Here is an 18,246-nt window from a genome sequence, read left to right as displayed (position 1 = left end):
TCAGGTTCTGCTTCGTCACCCCACTATCGGACTCCATCACTGCCACCGCCGACTCCATCATCCGATACTGTCTCGAGATCACCTCCTACATCTCCTACCATGACTGTATCAGCTTCTCCTCCGCCACCATACCAGCGTCCACCGCCCACTTCCAGTCAGCTAGTTGTTCGTACTCGTCCATACCGTTCTCCTAGGGTGTCCCGTCCTCGCAGATGTGGGACTGGACACCACTTGGATCCTGTTGCTGGACGGCATTAGTTACCATTATTGCTATATGTATTTTGCTTATTACTCATGTTTATAGACTTCCATCACATGTGTGACTCTTTTTTAGTGCATCCAAATGTATAACTCGACTTGTTTAATTTATCCATGTGAATATATATTTTTTTAAAATATTGTAATGTTTATAAATAAAAATTGTCATGCACACTTGACGGTATCTCGGATGCACTGCCCCTGATCAACAAAAATGTGCATATGTTGGATGCAGTGGGTTTAGGCTGATTAAAGCTATATCTCGAGTGCATCCGAGATATGACTGGCACGTGGCGTATCATAACACGGTAGTCGTGCATCCGAGATGTGACCCAAACCGTATTTTAGTAAATACTTATACGTTTATTTAAATCGGTAAATATTATATATTTTTAATTTAAATAAAAAAAATCCTTATTTTTAGTCATCAAATAATTTTTTTTTAATTTAGTAATTTAATAATATATTTTTAACCCATACTTTTAAATATGAATTTAATTTTGATGCAATGCTAGTATATAGTAATTTTACACGTGCATCCAATTATATAACACTACATCAATAAAAATAACTACATTTTACATTAACGACATGAATGATCATCTAAAAAAATAAAATAACTATGTAAAACACTTTACGTTTTTAGTGCATCAAAATTAAGTCCATACTTCTAAATATTAATAGTAAAAAAAATTCTACTATTCTTCTAGCATTCTTCTTCTGAAATTTAGTTCGATGTTTTATTAATAAATTATTATATATAAAATTTGTGTGAGTATCGTTAAATTGTTAAAAAATAAAAAAAATCAATAAAAAGATATTTTGTAAAAATATATATTTATTTTCATTTAATAACGTGTTTGACAAATTTTTAATAGTAAAAATACTAAAGAATAAAAATTATATATTTTAGAAGTTGTAATTTATATTTTTTAAAAAATATTTTTTACATAATAAATAAACAAAAAATAATTTTATATTATTATATCCAAACGATAAAAATAAATTTTTACATAAAATTAATTTTATTTTTCTAAAAGATCTTTTAAAAAAAATCATTCAAAAAAAAAATTTCTAAAAACTCAGCCAAACAAACCCATAATCTACTCTATACAATGAAAATTAAGTTTTGTATGCAAATTTTTATGTTTAAATTATCTTTTATTATATTGATTTATAAAAAGAAAAACTGGTATTTCCAAAATTTGAATATTTGATCTCTTCTATAAAATATAAGATATTAATGTGTCTTTTAATATATTAATCATTATAATATTAATCTCTTAGGTGTTGAGAATAATCAAAGAAATCTTTTGTCCTGCCACAATTCACAATACCTTGGTTTATAGAAAATAGTTAGTTGGTTAATGGTTAGTGAATTGCCCCTTGACTTTGTCAGCTGTTTTCCTTTACAAGATCTAATGAGATTCACTCATAATCACATTATACATGAAAATATGAAAGTGTGCAGTGTACAAAGCTACAGAAATCTGAGATTTTGCAGCTCAACTTCATTTTCTTTGAAATACAAAGAGGGAACCTCTAGAACCCACTCCCAACCTGATTTTTTCATCAATGTAAGTGATTCTCAGTTTAACTTGACTCTCGCCGCCATACCGGGCCTCCCATGACCCTAGCTTCAATTCGGGTGCTTCGAATACAACTTGAATCCATTCAGTATCTAAAGCCTTGAGTTTTCCTGTTGCAAGTTTGCATAGATAAATTCAGCACAGAAGGTGACACCACATAGAAAGTTAAAAAACTAGGGAATAGATCTTCTCAAATTTTTTTTTCTCAATTGTTGGTGAGAGATCATACTTTACCAAATAATTGAGAGAAAAAATTGAGAGGATACATTCCCAAAGAACTGAACGGAAAACGCGCAGACTGAAAAATAAGCAAACAGATATCAAGATTTAAGATCCAAGGCAATCAGTTATGCTGCCGTCCTTAAAGTTAGATAAAAATACACAAATACCCTTCTATTCATCAAACCTATACTAAGCTCCCCTTTTGATTGTACCTTTTAGTTTGGGGAGGTTAGTGTCATTTTTCAGAAGGAAGATGACTATAACATTTTAAAAAAATGCCCAGATGTCGAGCATAGTATCACCCAAACTTAAATATAGATTAACATACACTTCTACAACCACAAGAGTGTTTTGTGTTATATATTATATTGCCTAATCCTTGAGATGTCAATGTAATTTACCTTAAAAACTTTAGATCGTTCAATTACTTATTTATTTCTTCAGTTTAGAGTTTATGAAGCAGATAAATTTAATGCTACTTTCTTTTTTGGATTTGACATCAGCATGTGGAAATTGGAGTGTTTTACACCTCCTTTCAAATATTTAGAAAATGTACCCTTTAGAGAGACTTCTCCATCCAAAAATCGTAAGGCAGTGAAGGTGATCTTATTTCTCACGATATCAGGAGCTTCAATAACCTGAGTCATTTGCTTCGTCTTAAAGAAAAGGCGTCCCACCGCACTCCTATAGCCACCTCCAGGTGATGTTGGCTGTGAACAGTACGGTACATCCCACTCTGGAAACAACTTTTGTCAATGGAATGAGCAAAAAAGAAAGATAGATAAAAGGGCAAACCAATTTGATTTGTGTATCATAAATTAAAATTCCCAAAGGAATGTTTATAAAATATGTATTGTAATTAGCAATGGAAGGTGGAATCTGCTTGGAGAAGGTGAATAGGTGATATCTAGTGAACTTAATGATTTTAAATTATATATAAAGATACAAAGATTTTGTAGAAATTAAAAGTGTATATAAAAAGATAAAGGGCTTCTTTTGCAAGGTTAAGAAGAGGGTCCTTTGGCTTAATTTTTAATTGTTTGGTTTGAGTATTTTACAAATAAGTCTCGGAGGAACAATTCTGATAGGAAGAAATGAAATAAATTAATTCAAATTACCTTTATATGCAAAATTACTAAAAAGTATATTGAATATATGATGACTTTTGGAGATTGATAAGGGAGTAGTGAGATTAAGTTTATAACAGTGAAAAGTAAAAACAGTTCACCGAAATGAAAAGTACCTTCACTTTTATACTTTGGAGGCTCTCAAAAGTGTGTTGACACACCTTAGTAACCAAACACTTTTGAAACTGTTCAATTTCATTTTGCTATCATCAATTTTAAGTGTTTTTATTTTTGGTGTCATCACAAACTATAAAACCAACATGCAGTAAGCAAATTTTGTACAAAGATACTTTGTTAGAGCCATTTTAACGCCATCTCAAGGTTGTGCAGCACAATGTGAACTCACCTCCAAATATTAATGGGCTTTTAACTGGCTCATTCAGACAATAGTTCTGCAATTGCTGAGCCAATTCAGCCACCTCTTTATGTTGTTGAGATTTTAGTAAAACGCCTCCATCTGTTTCCAACACCTGATTAAAGTCAGGATTCAGTATTCCTTTTTAGCATGCAAGTTGGAAAATTGAACATCGAATGAAATGGAAGAAACTATAACAATTTATAAAAATAAAAAATAAAAAAAAGCACTGCTGAAACGGAACAACAGCATTCACAACTCATAAATCATAAATTTTATCACATGAAATTTATGAACATTACAGTTCATATTATGCTCTTCTTTAGATAAAATTAGTGCCTTCCAATCATCTGTTGCTCAGTATCTGATGCCTTAATCATAAATAAATTCATTATCAGTTGCCAATTGGAACAGAAGAAACTAAAGATCCAGAGAGGTTAGCAATATTATCAAATTTACAACATATATATCATTTGCATTTTTTCAAATTTGAAAATCGAAATTATTAATCACATCTATCTTTCCAATTTTAGTATTAACAAAAATGCTCTATGCATACCATATGTCAATCATCTATACTTAAACATTTTTTATTCTAATATTTCTCTAGCTTATAGGCATATCAACCCTAGAAACTTGGTCAAGGGCGGAGATAAGCTCCTTCAGCTAAATCACACCACGGTTAATAGTTTCTCTTTTCAACTCAAATTGAATTTCAGAAAGTGATCTTAGTTACCTTTGAGAGAATAGACGAAACAAGATCATCGGGAGCGGCACGAAGCTCAGGATTGGACACCGAAACCGAAGCGGAAACAGTGAGTGCGATGCTCTTCTTTACGTGGCAGCGATTCAGGTGAGGGAAACGTGAATGAGAGGAGCGAAGAGTGATTATGTTAGTACGGCCACCACAGGACGAAGAAGATCTGAGGAAAAGAGAAGGAGAAGCTGAAGCTGTGGCCATGGCACTGTCACGAAGGAGCAAGGGTCAATGGCGAGTGTTGAAGCTGCTTGTGGCATGCCACGTGTGATTGGAAATTTAAGTGCTTGGTTTTGGTGATGACCACGCTGCCCAACCTTATCTCCCATCATCTAACTATGCAGATCTTCCCGCTCCCTCTCATTTCATGTTATTGTTATGCATAAAATAAAATAAATAAAAATCACGTTTGGAACCATTTTTTTTTTATATTTTTTAATATGAAAGATAATTTTTTTATTTTTATTTTTATTATTTTTTAAACTAAAAAAATGTAAAAATAATACACATAAAAATAATAATTGATATATGAATTTAAAATAATTTTTAACGTTATGAGCGATTTTAAATTAAAAAAAAATTAAAACAATTACTTAACCTAAATTATAATAATTAATATAAATATATGAATTTAAAATTTATATATCATTGATGTAAAAATATTTTACATAAATATCTAATTACGGCTTTTTAATCTAAATATGGAAGTATGAGTGGTGTTGGACTCGGATATAGAGAGAAGGAGGTGCTTCACAATGTTGTGGTGTCAGTGGAACCACAACTCGTACCCTGCGAGTTTCAATTCACTAAACGGACCGTCCGAGTTGCATTTCACCAAACGCACGGTATGATTTGGTAAGGCATGGACACACGTCGCGCAGCAACTTCTCCCCCGAACGGTGCCCTGAAATCAAACAAAGACCCATGCATAACCCACTCTCACCATCTGAATACAATCACTTTCAGATTTCACTTTCAACTTCAATCCCACTCTTCTTCTTCTTCGTTTTTCCGTTTTCAGCTGTGTATGATGGAAGGAATAACAACATGCCAAAAAAATACAAAGTTAAAAGGAATAACATCTCTTACATGCTCGCTTCGTCCGTCACATATTTGGTTTGAAATTGGACAAATCCACCAAACACCGGTATGGGATATCTGTATAGAATACATATATTTTTCTTGACCTCTCAGAATCAATCTTTTCACATATCACACCTTTGAACTCTTCAAATGAGATGGTAAAAGGAATAACAACATCTAGCGGATTTTCACAAACAAATTTTACTCCTTCAGGTGTTTGTAATAAAATATGACCAAAATAATACGCTTTTAGTAACACTCTGTCACTCATTTCTCTCAATCACTAAAAAATGAGCATAAACTTGGCTACTAGATTTTCTGGTTCAAAACAAGCAATGAAGAAACTCAGAAAAAAGAAACAGAAGAAGAAGCCGTTGAAGAATGGGAAGAAGACGCGAGTACATCGCTACCACCAGTTACACACTTTTATATAGGCCTCTATAATCAACTCAGACCCTTCAACTAGGTTAAGCTTAATCAAAAAAAATATTAAAAAATGAACTCGAACCATGCGATTTCATGTTCCAGTTCATATAAAAAAATACCAAGCTCAAGCAACACGGAGGGTTCGACTTCAAACTTCCGAAATTCAAATTTCACAACCTACAACAAGTCGGACCATGCGATTTCATGTTCCATTTCATATTAAAAAAAAACCAGCTCAAGTAACACGGAGGGTTCGATTTCAACTTTTCAAAATTCACATCATTTCTCATCCTACAAATCGGACCATGTGATTTGTTATGCAAATTTTAAAACTAAATAACTCGCATGATCCGAGTTTTTTTACCTTATACTGCCAAAAAATTATCTCATATTTTTATCTTGTACCCCATAAATTCATATCGAAGAAGATCACACATAAGCCTTCCATTTTCAAAAAATTGAGCCTTTTATTTCACTAGGTAAATGATCATTAAAAAATAAAAATAATTAAATTATTCTGTAACAATGTAAAAAAATATTAAAATAAGCACAGATGACAGTCACGTGGACAAGTGGATATGACTGTAGAGAAGCCATACCCTTTGTTGGGTATGTTTCTAATGGAGGACAGATTACACGTGCTCCTGCTGGAACATTGACATTTAATGGAAACAGCATGTGTGGTATGAATTTGACTATTCAGACCCACTGAAACTGACTAATGCTTAATTATTGATTTTTTTTTTTTTGAAGAACATTATTTATATATTTAGTTGGAAAATTTTAAAGAAGATTGATATACTTATGTTTCAATAATTTTAAACCGCTTATATTAATTTAAAAATTACTGAAATATCAAATTAGTATATTTTAAAGTTTTTCTATTTAATAAATAAAAAAAGAAGATATTAGTTTATGCAAGTGACAAATCTTTAAACAAAATTTAAATGTGCGATAGATTAATTTTTAGACTAATATTTTTAGTATAGAATTCATCCCGTTTTTATTTATGGCCTACCTGTAATAAAAAGTAACTTCATATTAATTTTTACATTATAAACAGTAAATATAAATTTAAAGTATTTCTTTTTTTTCCATTAGAAAAAACAAACTTTAGTCTTTATTATGGTCTTATTTATTTAATTAATTAAAATAATTAAAATTAATGTAGTTACTATTTTTTTATAATAATATTATTTAAATTTATAAATTTAAAAATAATTCACTATTAAAAAATATTAATATTTAAAAAAATTATATATAATAATAATACACAATATATAATTTGAGATTAAACTAATTTGTAAAATTACTTAATATAAAAGAAAACATAGTTAAGTTTTATAGTTAAGAACAAGCATTGTGAAATTGTTATGTGTGTTCAATCAAGTCCTCTTTCAACTGTCTATGTTGCTGCCCTTTTTGAAGTTGGGCATTTCTTTGGAGAAATTGATGGTATGGTGCAAAATCTTCCTCTCCTAACTGAGGTCGTGATAATCCATTTTCGACATCGGCATATTCTAAGTTTTGAGCAAAATTTCTTGCATAAGTGTCTATTTTATTCTCAATAATCATATTATGCAATATAATACAATCTCTCATTATGTTTGCAAGCTTTTTAGGTATTTGGTAGTGTGCAGTTTTAATTTGGAATTTGAGAGTTTGAACTTTGATATTGTTGGGTATTTGGAGTTTGAGAAAAGTTTTATAAGTAATTGAAAAAATAGTTGAGTTGGTTTAGATAACAAAAAATAATATCTCTACTTTGATTTCGTAAACTTGAAAGAAGACGAAGAAGAGTAGGAGAAAATATGAGAATAGAAATGTATATAAGTAGTATATATAGAGTAATAAAATATTAATTTATTAATAATAACGGTAACATAGTAACGATTAGTTTTCAACGGCTAATTTTGTAACGGCTAATTTTGTAATGTAGTTAGCATTTTAATTTTATAAATAAAAATAAACAACCCAACCAAAAATTATTTTATAATATATAAAAATTAAATTTATTTTTTTATGTAAACAAATTTAATTAATTATAATTTAATTATTTAAATAATAATTAATTTATTAATAATTATATTTACTAATTATTATCATTGTTAATTAATTAATTATAATTTAATTATTATTTTAATATATATGTTATATATTTTTATTTGTTTTTTTAATTAATTTGCCATGTATCAAGACTCCATTGGATTGCAAGAGTTTTTTGAAGAGGGACTTTTTTTTGGTCTACTTAAAAGAATTCAATGTTTTTTTCACTTCAATGCTTCAAAGTTCTTTTATGTCAGAGAAGGGACTCTACTGGCTTTTTTACCTAAATGCGCACCTGAAAAACATTAATTCCCAAAATGCGCATGGCTGGAAATCTTTCTGTAAATGCGCATCACCATTTTGTGGCCTCTGCCCGTGAAATGGAAATGAACTCCATTTCATTTATGGTGCCCACGAAATGGGCATGCCATGTCATGCTAACCACACACGAAATGGATATCCCATTTCCATGAGGGCAGCAGCGAAATGGAGGGAGGAACTCACGCCTGGCATTAGCGAAATGGGGGTACGGCTGAGCTCAGAAGCCATGTCTCCTGTACCGCACACGAAATGTCACAAATTTGTGTGTACTGCACACGAATTGGGACAACGGCTAGGCTATAAAAATCCTTCGCCAGCAGAAGTAAACCCACATTTCTCACTCTCACTTCTTCTACCCTTCTTTCTTCTCCGAAAATTCCACTCTCACAGGAGCTACTTTCAGTAATTTTTGGGTGTCATAATGGCATCTGAATATATTTATGTGGTCATATATCCCGATGGTGAAATTTCGTATACAGGTGAGGGAGTGACCTTTATGTGTGACGACCCACTTTGGATAATGATTTCTCCACAGTCCTGTCTACAGCAACTTAAAAATATGATTCTGATGAACACTGGGCTGATTGGAAAAAAGGAGATCAGTACGCTCATTTACAGGATGCCCGTTGCTGTAGCTAATTTGTTTACATATCAGAAGATGCATATTAAATCTGACCAGCACGTGTCGATGATGTTTTCATATCATCGTAGCATCGGAAGCATCTATTAGATGGAACTCTGCGTGAAGCTCCAAGATGTGGGGGCAGCTCATCTAGTTCGAATAACGTGGAGGAAATGCGAAATTCCGGCGCTGGTGAAGGAATTCCATTTTTGGACATAGGTAGGGGTCGTAGTCCGTCCTTTAATGCCTTCGTGGCCCCTGCCCAGAATACAGAAATACCTGACCGACGTCCATTCCCGAATGTCCATGTTGCATATCCGGAAGGAATGGCCGATGTGTTGGCTGACTCATCTGAGGAAGACGAGATTGAGAATGATAGTGGAGAGGAAGCAGATGTTGTTCCGGAAACCCAACCGGTTCAGGGCGATAGGGTCATCCCAAGTGTTGTTGAACCGATCAATGTTGCAAGGGTCGGAGGTCTTTCTAGCGGCACCCCCGACCATTACCTGCACCTCAGTCTTGGTCCAATGAACTCGACAAATGCAGAGGACATACCCAGTAACTATGGTTTGACAGGTGAAATGGAGCTAGAGGTTGGCCTGAAATTCCTGACTAAGGATGCAACAATGCTTGCTGTTAAGAACTACAACATACGTCGAAGTGCGGAATTCAAAGTAGTGGAGTCAGATCATACCAGGTATGTTTGTCGGTGCAAACTTTTTGGTGACCAATGTTCCTGGATGGTGAGGGTTGCAAAGACAAGGGCGTCCAAATTTTGGGAAGTTCAAAAATACCAAGGGCCTCACACTTGTTTGGCGTCCGCGACTTCGCAAGATCATGCTCAACTGGATTCAAATGTCATATGCCAGCACATATTTCCCATGGTTCAAGCAGACGCAACGATTTGCATAAAAGTGTTGCAGGGGTCCGTGGAGTCGGCATACGGATACAAGGTGTCTTACAAGAAGGTTTGGCTAGCAAAGCAAAAGGCAATAGCGAGAATCTATGGAGACTGGGATGATTCTTATAACCAGTTACAGAGATACTTCAATGCGTTGCAAACCTTTGTTCCAGGTAAGCCTATCTATTGGATTGCATACTAGTTTTGTAATAGTTTTCATGCTCTTACGAATTTGCCATTTCGTCATAGGGACAATTGTTGACCTACAAACCCGACCATACTACGTGGGCAACACCCTCGATCGTGAAAGCGTCATGTTTCATCAAGTATTCTGGTCATTACCATCGTGTGTCGAGGCATTCAAGCACTGCAAGCCTCTAGTTTCGGTTGATGGAACACACCTGTATGGTAAGTACACGGGTACCTTGTTGATGGGAATAGCACAGGACGGAAACAACAACATTCTTCCCATAGCCTTCGCGCTAGTGGAACGGGAGAACACAGATGCATGGTACTTCTTTCTGACCAACTTAAGGAGACATGTGGCTACGCAACCAGATGTTCTACAGATCTCTGACAGGCATGCGGCCATAAAGGCTGCGCTGGAGCGGGAGGGTTGTGGCTGGGAACATAATGTTTACTGTGTCCGACACATTGCGTCCAATTTCGCAACAAACTTCAAGAGTAAAGAAGCCAAAAGACATCTTGTTAGCGCTGCATACTCGAAGACCCAAGAGCAGGCACAATACTACCTAGAGTTAATCAGCGCGGAGGATCCGGCCACGTCCCCGGCAATGATGGCTTGGATAAGAGGGTTAGAGCCACCAAAATGGCTCCAACACCGGGATGAGGGGCGCCGATATGGTCACATGACAACGAACCTTTCTGAGTGTATCAACTCTGTGATGAAGGGCACTCGTAACCTTCCGGTGTGTGCAATTGTCAAGTCCACGTACCACCGTTTAAATGCATTATTTGTCCAGAAGGGTTGGCAGGCAGAAGCACAGGTTGCATGTGACCAGATGTTCTCACAGTTCTTGCAAAAGGCAATACTTGCCAACAGGGAGGGAATCACGCAGATGCTTGTCATATCACACGACAGGGCGACATCGATCTTCACCGTCGATGAGATAGCCGGCGTAGGGTCTCAATCCAGATTCAGAGTATACCTCCAGCAAAGACGGTGTGACTGCGACTACTTCCAGGCATTGCACTACCCATGCGCCCACGCGCTTGCAGCATGTGCCCATGCTAGGCTTGATTGGCAGTCATATGTCGATGATGTGTATCGGGTCGAAAATGTCTTCCGGGTATATCAGATGGAGTTTTCCCCTTGCCCGATGAGGAAGTGTGGCCACCCCACGAAGGACAACTTTTCCGTCCTAATCCCCACCTGCGACGATCGATGGATGGCCGACCTGTGTCGACAAGAATTTGGAATGAGATGGACGACGTAGAGCCTGGACCGGGAAAGCGATGTGGAATTTGCAGGCAACCGGGGCATACTAGGAGACATTGTCCTCATGTCACGGGCACTTAGCGGCGTGGTTGGGTCGGATATTGAGTGTTGTTATGTTTTCAATTTATTTAAATTCTCGTCTTTAGTCGATGTGATGTGATATGTTTTAGAATTAAAGAGATGAATGCAATATTATCCTTTTCTTGTCGATTGATCACACAAATTTGCAACCCGTACTACATCAACATTAACAACACCGAATTTATTACATGACAATACATATAACCGTAAAAAAGTTACAACCATGAACTACAACACCATAAAACAGAATAAAGCACAAACCAAGGGAAAATACATACATCGGACGATAACAAATAACCTTAAAACCATAACGTGAACTAGTGATGGTTCCAGCATGTCCCAACCTCCCACCTGTACCACATGAAGGTGCTCGAGTGTCGCGGCGGGGACGTCCTGGCTGTGCCTCCTCCCCTACATCATCAGCCCCCGCATATAATAAGCGACGGCCATCTAACAACGAAGGCTCGAACGGGCGCATCTGGGATCCGGCCGTGTCACCTACAGAAACAGATCTCCTCCTTCCGACAGGGGGGTGACTACCTGAATCATACGGTCGAAGTGCAAGTCCTAAGTCGGTGGGTGTGCGTGGTGATGCTTGAGAAAGAATGAGTTGATCTAGGCCATCAAATAAGGATGAAAAGTTTGTCCAACCAACTCGATCCATAGAGTCAATCAGGTCCTGTGTACCGCCCCCCTGCGATGAACCACCCTCCTCGTAGGTACTATTGTAAGGCATATACTGATGGACCGTGGATGACTGAAAGAGGTCCTCTGCGATGAACGGCTGCGGGCAGTAGACATCTCCAGGGAAATTCACTTCCACCGGTGGATGTTCCTGCTGACTCCAGACATTAACCTGACCTGGATCCGGAACTGGAGAATCTGGGACATGCATCTCATCAGCTCCGACAGCCTGATGTTTTCCACGGCGGGAACGATGGCGTCTCCTGTCCTGCGGAACTGCTGGTAGCTGAACAACTGGGCCTCTACCGTACTCTGCCGGAGCCCCTCGGGGAATATCATCTCCTCGGGGATCATGGAAGGCCTCCGGGGGTGAAAGAAACCTCTTTGTTCTCGAGCAATACCACCTGTAATAATCATGACTGGGTTGCAAGGTATCTGCCCTATCAATCTCTAGTCGATATGATACAGTCCGTCTGTTTGCCCATACTTCAAACCATGTCTGCAGGCGGATGGGCCACCATCCATCGTCATTGCGAGCCGACTGGCGATGGAAGGTGTCTATGTTTAGTGGAGGGTTCGGTGGACCTTGTTTGCCGCCAAATTGCCGCATGACTCTATCGATGTTAACAATCTCAATCTAGCGGAACAGAATAAGTGGCACGACAGCCGTATAGAAATCCCCATGCGGAGCACCAAGAAAGTCCCCAGGCACCCTCGACAAAATACGTGCATCCCTGTACGGCATCCACACAAACTACCAAATCCAAATTTCATTTACACAGGTAGACTAAACTTCATGGGACAAAACAATATCATGCAAGAGTGATGCAACAGGAATAGTTACCTCATCCACCTTCAAATTGTCCAACCTAAGTCGGTGCCTTTGTAAGCGTTGCTCGACGTAGTCATTCTTTCCTCTCTTGCCCGCCCACCTGCGAAAAAACAGAATGAAATTATAACCACATTTAAAAAATTACGCAGAGGAAATCAGAACACGGAGCATAAATACAGAAGATATGGAAGAAAATTTATTACGTTGTAGCTAACGGAAACGTGTATGGGCTCGTCACGTCCGGTGCCCAGAAAGGAAGCCTGAAGTATATCCAAGACATCAACAGTGTATGACAACCAGACATTCCCTCGATGTTATAATCAGTCGCTAGGCACATGCCTCTATACAACCAACAGAGCACGGCACTACCCAAACTATATGTACTAATGGCTTCATAGTTTGCCAGGAGAGGAAGATAACGAACATGAACCGTGTTGTTCGCTTTGTCAGGAAGTAGAACGCCACCCAATAAATACATAATATAACAACGTGGATACCGTACGAGGGCCTCCTCGGGAGAGTCAAGAGGCATCTGTTGCAGTCTACTCCTGAGCCACTTCAGTTTTATGTTATACTTCGTGGTCCCAACATGTCCGTCAGGAACTTCTCCAAGGAGTTCCTCACACCATTGCCAAATATCTCTCTGGTGGAACTTACTCCATGACCTCAGAGTGCCGCTGACCGGTTCACTGTCGATTGGTAATCCCACCTGCATGGTAACATCCTCCAAAGTGATAGTACACTCACCCCATGGGAGGTGGAATGTATGGGTCTCAAGACGCCATCTCTCCACAAGAGCGCTAATCATTGGATTGTCGTACTCAAAACACTTTATCAGAGATGCATAATAGAAGCCGGCTCTTCTTAGATACGGCTCCAGCATCTGCCTCCTAATCTCCATACTCGGATCTGCTTCGTCTACAGAGAAAACATCGACCAGCGTGCCATGCGGAGTCAAGACACGTGCCGGCTAAAAATGAAATAGATTAAAACACAATTATATAGTTTAAAACAATCATTTAAATTATTAACAAATTTTTTTTTGTAATAAAAAAAATAAACTCACCTTAACATGTAAATGAGCAGAAATGTGAAATTCATCCAACCTATTAAGATTTTCTTCCACATTAATTTCACTTCCACTCATTTTTTTTAACAAATCAATTACTCCTCAACTTCTCTTTTTTTTCACCGAAGCAACCCACTACTTCACTTCTCCTTTTTTTTACTTTGGCTTTGGTCCCCTACCCTCCCACAACCTCCTTTTATATGCTTCAACCTCACAACCCAACAATAAATTGTCTCACTTTCACCCAATGCATGCTCGTACGGGAACTGCAACGCTGAGACTTGCTGCTTTGACTGCCACCCCCCCCATTTCGTGCCTGCCACACTTGAGGACGCCCATTTCGTGTGTGCCAACCAAGATATGGCCAACTCGTGGATGACACACTTGACTTGGCCCATTTCGTGTGTGCCATCAGTGAATTCCCCCATTTCGTGTTTGCCATGCGTGTATTGGTCCAATTCGTGGCCACCAAGGTTGACATGCTCCATTTCCTTTGTGCCAGGCACGAAATGGTTTGTGTCAGTGCCATAATCCCATTTCGTGGCCACCCTTCTTAATGTCTATGCCATTTCCATTTCGTGGTAGCTGCATGCGAGTTGGGGGTGCGCATTTGCAGAAACATTTTCATCCATGCGCATTTTGGGAATTAATGTTTTTTTGGTGCGTATTTTGGTAAAAAAGCCGGACTCTACCTTTATACCATTGAAGTTGCTCTTGATATGTCGAATTAAGGAGTATTGTGAAAAATTAAAAGTATGATATCAATTAATTGATGATCTACTTATTAAAAAAAAAGGGTGAAATATAAGATTATATATTTAGATTTTAAGATTTATGATATAGGATTAGGATTAGGATTTTTTTTTATTATGGTATGTGATTTTATATATTAGGGGTTATGATTTAAAATTCGTATTTAGCGGTTTAAGATTTAGTGTTTAAAATTTAAAATTTTAAATTTATGATTTAGAGTTTAGGTTTTTAATATTTAGCATGTAGGGTCTAGTGGTTAAAGTTTATATTTTTTGGATTAGGATATGTGGTTTAGGGTTTAGATTTAGAGAATTTTGATATTTAGGATTTAGATTTAGAGATTAGAAACTTAGAATTTAGTTTTTAGAATTTATAATTTAAGGCCTAGGGATTAGAATTTAGAATTTAAGAATTTTTAGATTAGGGTATGTGATTTGTGGACTAGGATTTAAGATTTAAGGTTTATGATTTAGTGTTTTGAGTTTAAAACTTTTTCGATTAGGGTTTAGAATTTAGAAATTAAAGTTTATTACCTTTTGGATTAGAAAATGTGATTTAGGATTTAGAGGGGTTTGATATTTAGGGTTTATGATTTAGTATTTAGGAATTAAGATATGGATCTTTTATTTTTAAGATTTAAGGTTTAAGGTATACACATTATTTGGACTAAGAGAATATAAAGGGAAAGAAAATGTGAAGAAAGAAAAATAATGAAAAAGTAAATTTTTTGTTGTTTGGACGAGAAAGAAAAATTGAATGAAAAAGAAAAAAATAGTGTGAAATTCATTCAAAATTTTTCTTTTCAAAGATGAGATGATAAAAATAAAATGTATAAATATTGATAAATTATTAATTCACCATTTTATTAGTAAAAAAACAAAAGACCTAAGAATATTTATGTAATTTTATTTTATTATGATTATTTTTATTTTTATTTTTATTCAAACAAAAAAATTTTCTATTTTGTTTCTATTCATTTTTTCTTTATCCAAACAACACATAAAAAAATAATTTATCTTTTTATTTTTTTCTCTTATTTTTTTTCTTTATCTTCCATTCTCTATCCAAACAAAATGATAAAATTTAAAATTTAGGGTTTAAGATATAATATTTAATATTTAAATTCTTAAAGTATAATTAAGTACAAATATAAAAAAAACAAACAAATAAAAAAACATAAAAAATTATAATATACTTAAAATATATTATCCTCTATTTATAATAATATTCTCTCTCTAATTATATTATAAAAAAAATATAGGTAAATAACTTTTAATCAGGCAACTTTAAATAATTACAATTAATACGTACGATAATTTTAAAATATTTTTTTTAATTAACACATCACATCTACTTAAAATACACTTTCGTATTATGAATTTAAGATAAAATAAATAAATTACAAAGTGCATGAGCAAGTATAGGAAAATAATGACAAATTTAAACAATGTGAATAATGGAGTAAAAAAGGAAGGTAAAATTTAATTAAAAATCATATTGTTAATTAATTTTGTAATTTCAGACTTTGAAATTTGAAAATTTAGGATTAACAATTAAATCCATTTATAGTATGGATGGTTACTCCTATTCTCATCATATCTTCTCAATCTCCGGTCTCCCTCTTGCTGTCGCAGCCTCACCTGCGCTGTTGCAACCGCCCTCGGTCGACCGTGCCAACGCCGCCGCGGGCTCCCGCATACGCCACCGAAAGCTCAACGACGCCGCTGTTTGAAGTAACCGTCGCGGATCCCCCAGCCTTCCTGCCCGCCTCCTCTGTTGTCGTCATCGTTGTCGGCAACGAGTACCTCACCACCACCTTGACAACAATGATGACCACCTCGATGCCAATGCATTGTTCAAAGTCATGCAAAATCTCTACTCCATTCTCGCCTCCCACGACCTTGACCGCAAGATCAATGTCATGACGCCTCATGGCAATTCTCGCTTCTTCCTTCCCTTCTTCCTCAATCACCTTCGCCATAAACTTTGTTCCCGTAATGATCGATATTGTTACCTTCTTAGTTAACACCGGTGCTTCTTTTATGATCAACGCTTACCCTTACTTCGTCTACCGAGACATTTCTATTTCTGTGAACTTCGACTACGCTCTTTTCGATAATGCTTTCGGTATTTATGATCCAAAAGGCTACGTCTACAGCAACATACTGGATCGATGCTGTGAGAAGGCATGTAGCAAAAGTTTTATATACGCATGCAGATATTTATTTTCATGCAGATATTTATTTAACTTTAGTTGAGGTAGTTTTTTTTTTTTAATTTTCAGTGGGCTAAAAAATCAGTCTACTGATTATGTTGTTCTGATTTTTTAGTGTCTACCTAGCAGAATTAAATTAAATAAATTATAAAAGCTATAAATTTTGATTAAATTTTTTTTAGTCGATGGATTGGACAACCCCCAATTCTAGATTACACAACACACTTACTCAGACACACAAATTCTATCACTAGTTCACTACCTAGTTATAGCTGGGATTCGAACTTGAGATGTGGCTTATGTGAGGCCAACATATTGGCCATTGGTGCAATGCCTCGGCCACTTCGATTAATTATAGTTGCGACTTGCGTGGCCCAATTGCTAGTATACTGAACAGATACACAGTTGACAGTTTGGCGCTTTCCCGTCGTTTTGTTTTTTTTTTTTTCTTCCTTTCCGTTTTTGCTACAAAGAAAATAATTAGTTAGTGGGCCATCTTCAGGCCCAAAATTAATGGGAATAAACAATTCTCTAGTAAGCCCAAATTAAACAAGAGCAAAAACTCTTAACCTACATCCCAATGCAAGTCAATTTATTAATGATTTGTTTGAGTGAATTACTAATTGGTCCCTTTCTTTTCTTTTTTCTTGCCAAGGACATTTGCAATCTCTGATAAAAAAAATATCCTCTTGATCTCCGCGAGATAATGTGGCCCTTATGTGAGTCTTGTCGTCAAACACTCATAAAAATTATTGATCTGACACGTTAAGCCGGATAACATAAACGGTAAATGTCAACATAGACAGTTAGAAAATGATAGAATCTGTTTGTTCCCAAACTCAAATTACTTAAAAATCTATTTATTTTTATTCATTTAGACAAAATAACACCGTTATAATGTTAAATTAGTCAAAGAACTATTTGTACTTAAAAATTTTTTGATACAATTTTTTTAAATTAATTTTTTATTATTGTGATATTTATTATATTAGCATTTTCTTAATAATGTTTTATTGTATGGTATAATAAATATAAATTAATTAATAATACTTGTTACATTATTATAGATATTAAATAAATGAAAAATTATTAGAAAGACTAAATAGTAAACCTAATTATTCTTCTAACTCTATAAAATTATATCTTATTAATAAATATTTTTCTCTCTCTTAATTATCAAGTTTTTATTCTTATTTTATCCATTTATTTGAATTTATATCCTTTTTTATTTCATCAAATTCTTTCTATATTTTTCTAAACTTACGAATATAAAATAATATTTTATTACCTTCTAAATCCATAAAATTAAAAACTCTTTCAGGTGCCATAATCAGTTCCCCAATAATATAAAAAAATATTATAATTATATATTACCTATTAATGTTAATGTTTACTATAGAGAAATTATGAGAATTACTCTAATAATATGTATGATTTTATATTTAA

General features: G+C 35.4%; 2 protein-coding genes across 2 annotated transcripts; one reads left to right on the top strand and one right to left on the bottom strand.

The window, feature by feature from the left end:
- Positions 1-1,600: 1,600 nt before the first annotated feature.
- LOC107605145 (Plastid-lipid associated protein PAP / fibrillin family protein) lies at positions 1,601-4,666 on the bottom strand. The gene is made up of 4 exons (XM_016306912.3): positions 4,288-4,666; positions 3,543-3,666; positions 2,626-2,805; positions 1,601-1,957 (listed from the first exon to the last, which is right to left on the bottom strand). The coding sequence occupies exons 1-4, from the start codon at positions 4,510-4,512 to the stop codon at positions 1,770-1,772; spliced, it is 717 nt and encodes a 238-aa protein (XP_016162398.1). The 5' UTR covers positions 4,513-4,666; the 3' UTR covers positions 1,601-1,769.
- Positions 4,667-8,979: 4,313 nt separating this feature from the next.
- On the top strand, positions 8,980-11,164 carry LOC148563035 (uncharacterized). Its single transcript, XM_088491130.1, has 2 exons — positions 8,980-9,880; positions 9,957-11,164. The coding sequence occupies exons 1-2, from the start codon at positions 8,980-8,982 to the stop codon at positions 11,162-11,164; spliced, it is 2,109 nt and encodes a 702-aa protein (XP_088347256.1).
- Positions 11,165-18,246: the final 7,082 nt, after the last annotated feature.

This window comes from Arachis ipaensis, chromosome B6 (genome assembly GCF_059453495.1).
Source record: "Arachis ipaensis isolate K30076 ecotype BB chromosome B6, ASM5945349v1, whole genome shotgun sequence".
Taxonomy (NCBI): Eukaryota; Viridiplantae; Streptophyta; class Magnoliopsida; order Fabales; family Fabaceae; genus Arachis; species Arachis ipaensis.
Note: the sequence above shows the minus strand (reverse complement) of the source record. Positions and strands in the feature narration are given on the sequence as shown.

Bases quoted from the DNA above. Each gene is read 5' to 3' on its own strand.
- LOC148563035 (XM_088491130.1), top strand. From the start codon at position 8,980: ATGCGAAATTCCGGCGCTGGTGAAGGAATTCCATTTTTGGACATAGGT. The intron at 9,881-9,956 runs GTAAGCCTATCT...ATTTCGTCATAG, and splicing joins GTTGCAAACCTTTGTTCCAG to GGACAATTGTTGACCTACAA.
- LOC107605145 (XM_016306912.3), bottom strand. From the start codon at position 4,512: ATGGCCACAGCTTCAGCTTCTCCTTCTCTTTTCCTCAGATCTTCTTCG. The intron at 3,667-4,287 runs GTAACTAAGATC...GACTTTAATCAG, and splicing joins TTTCGTCTATTCTCTCAAAG to GTGTTGGAAACAGATGGAGG. The intron at 2,806-3,542 runs GTGAGTTCACAT...AGTTGTTTCCAG, and splicing joins AAGCCCATTAATATTTGGAG to AGTGGGATGTACCGTACTGT.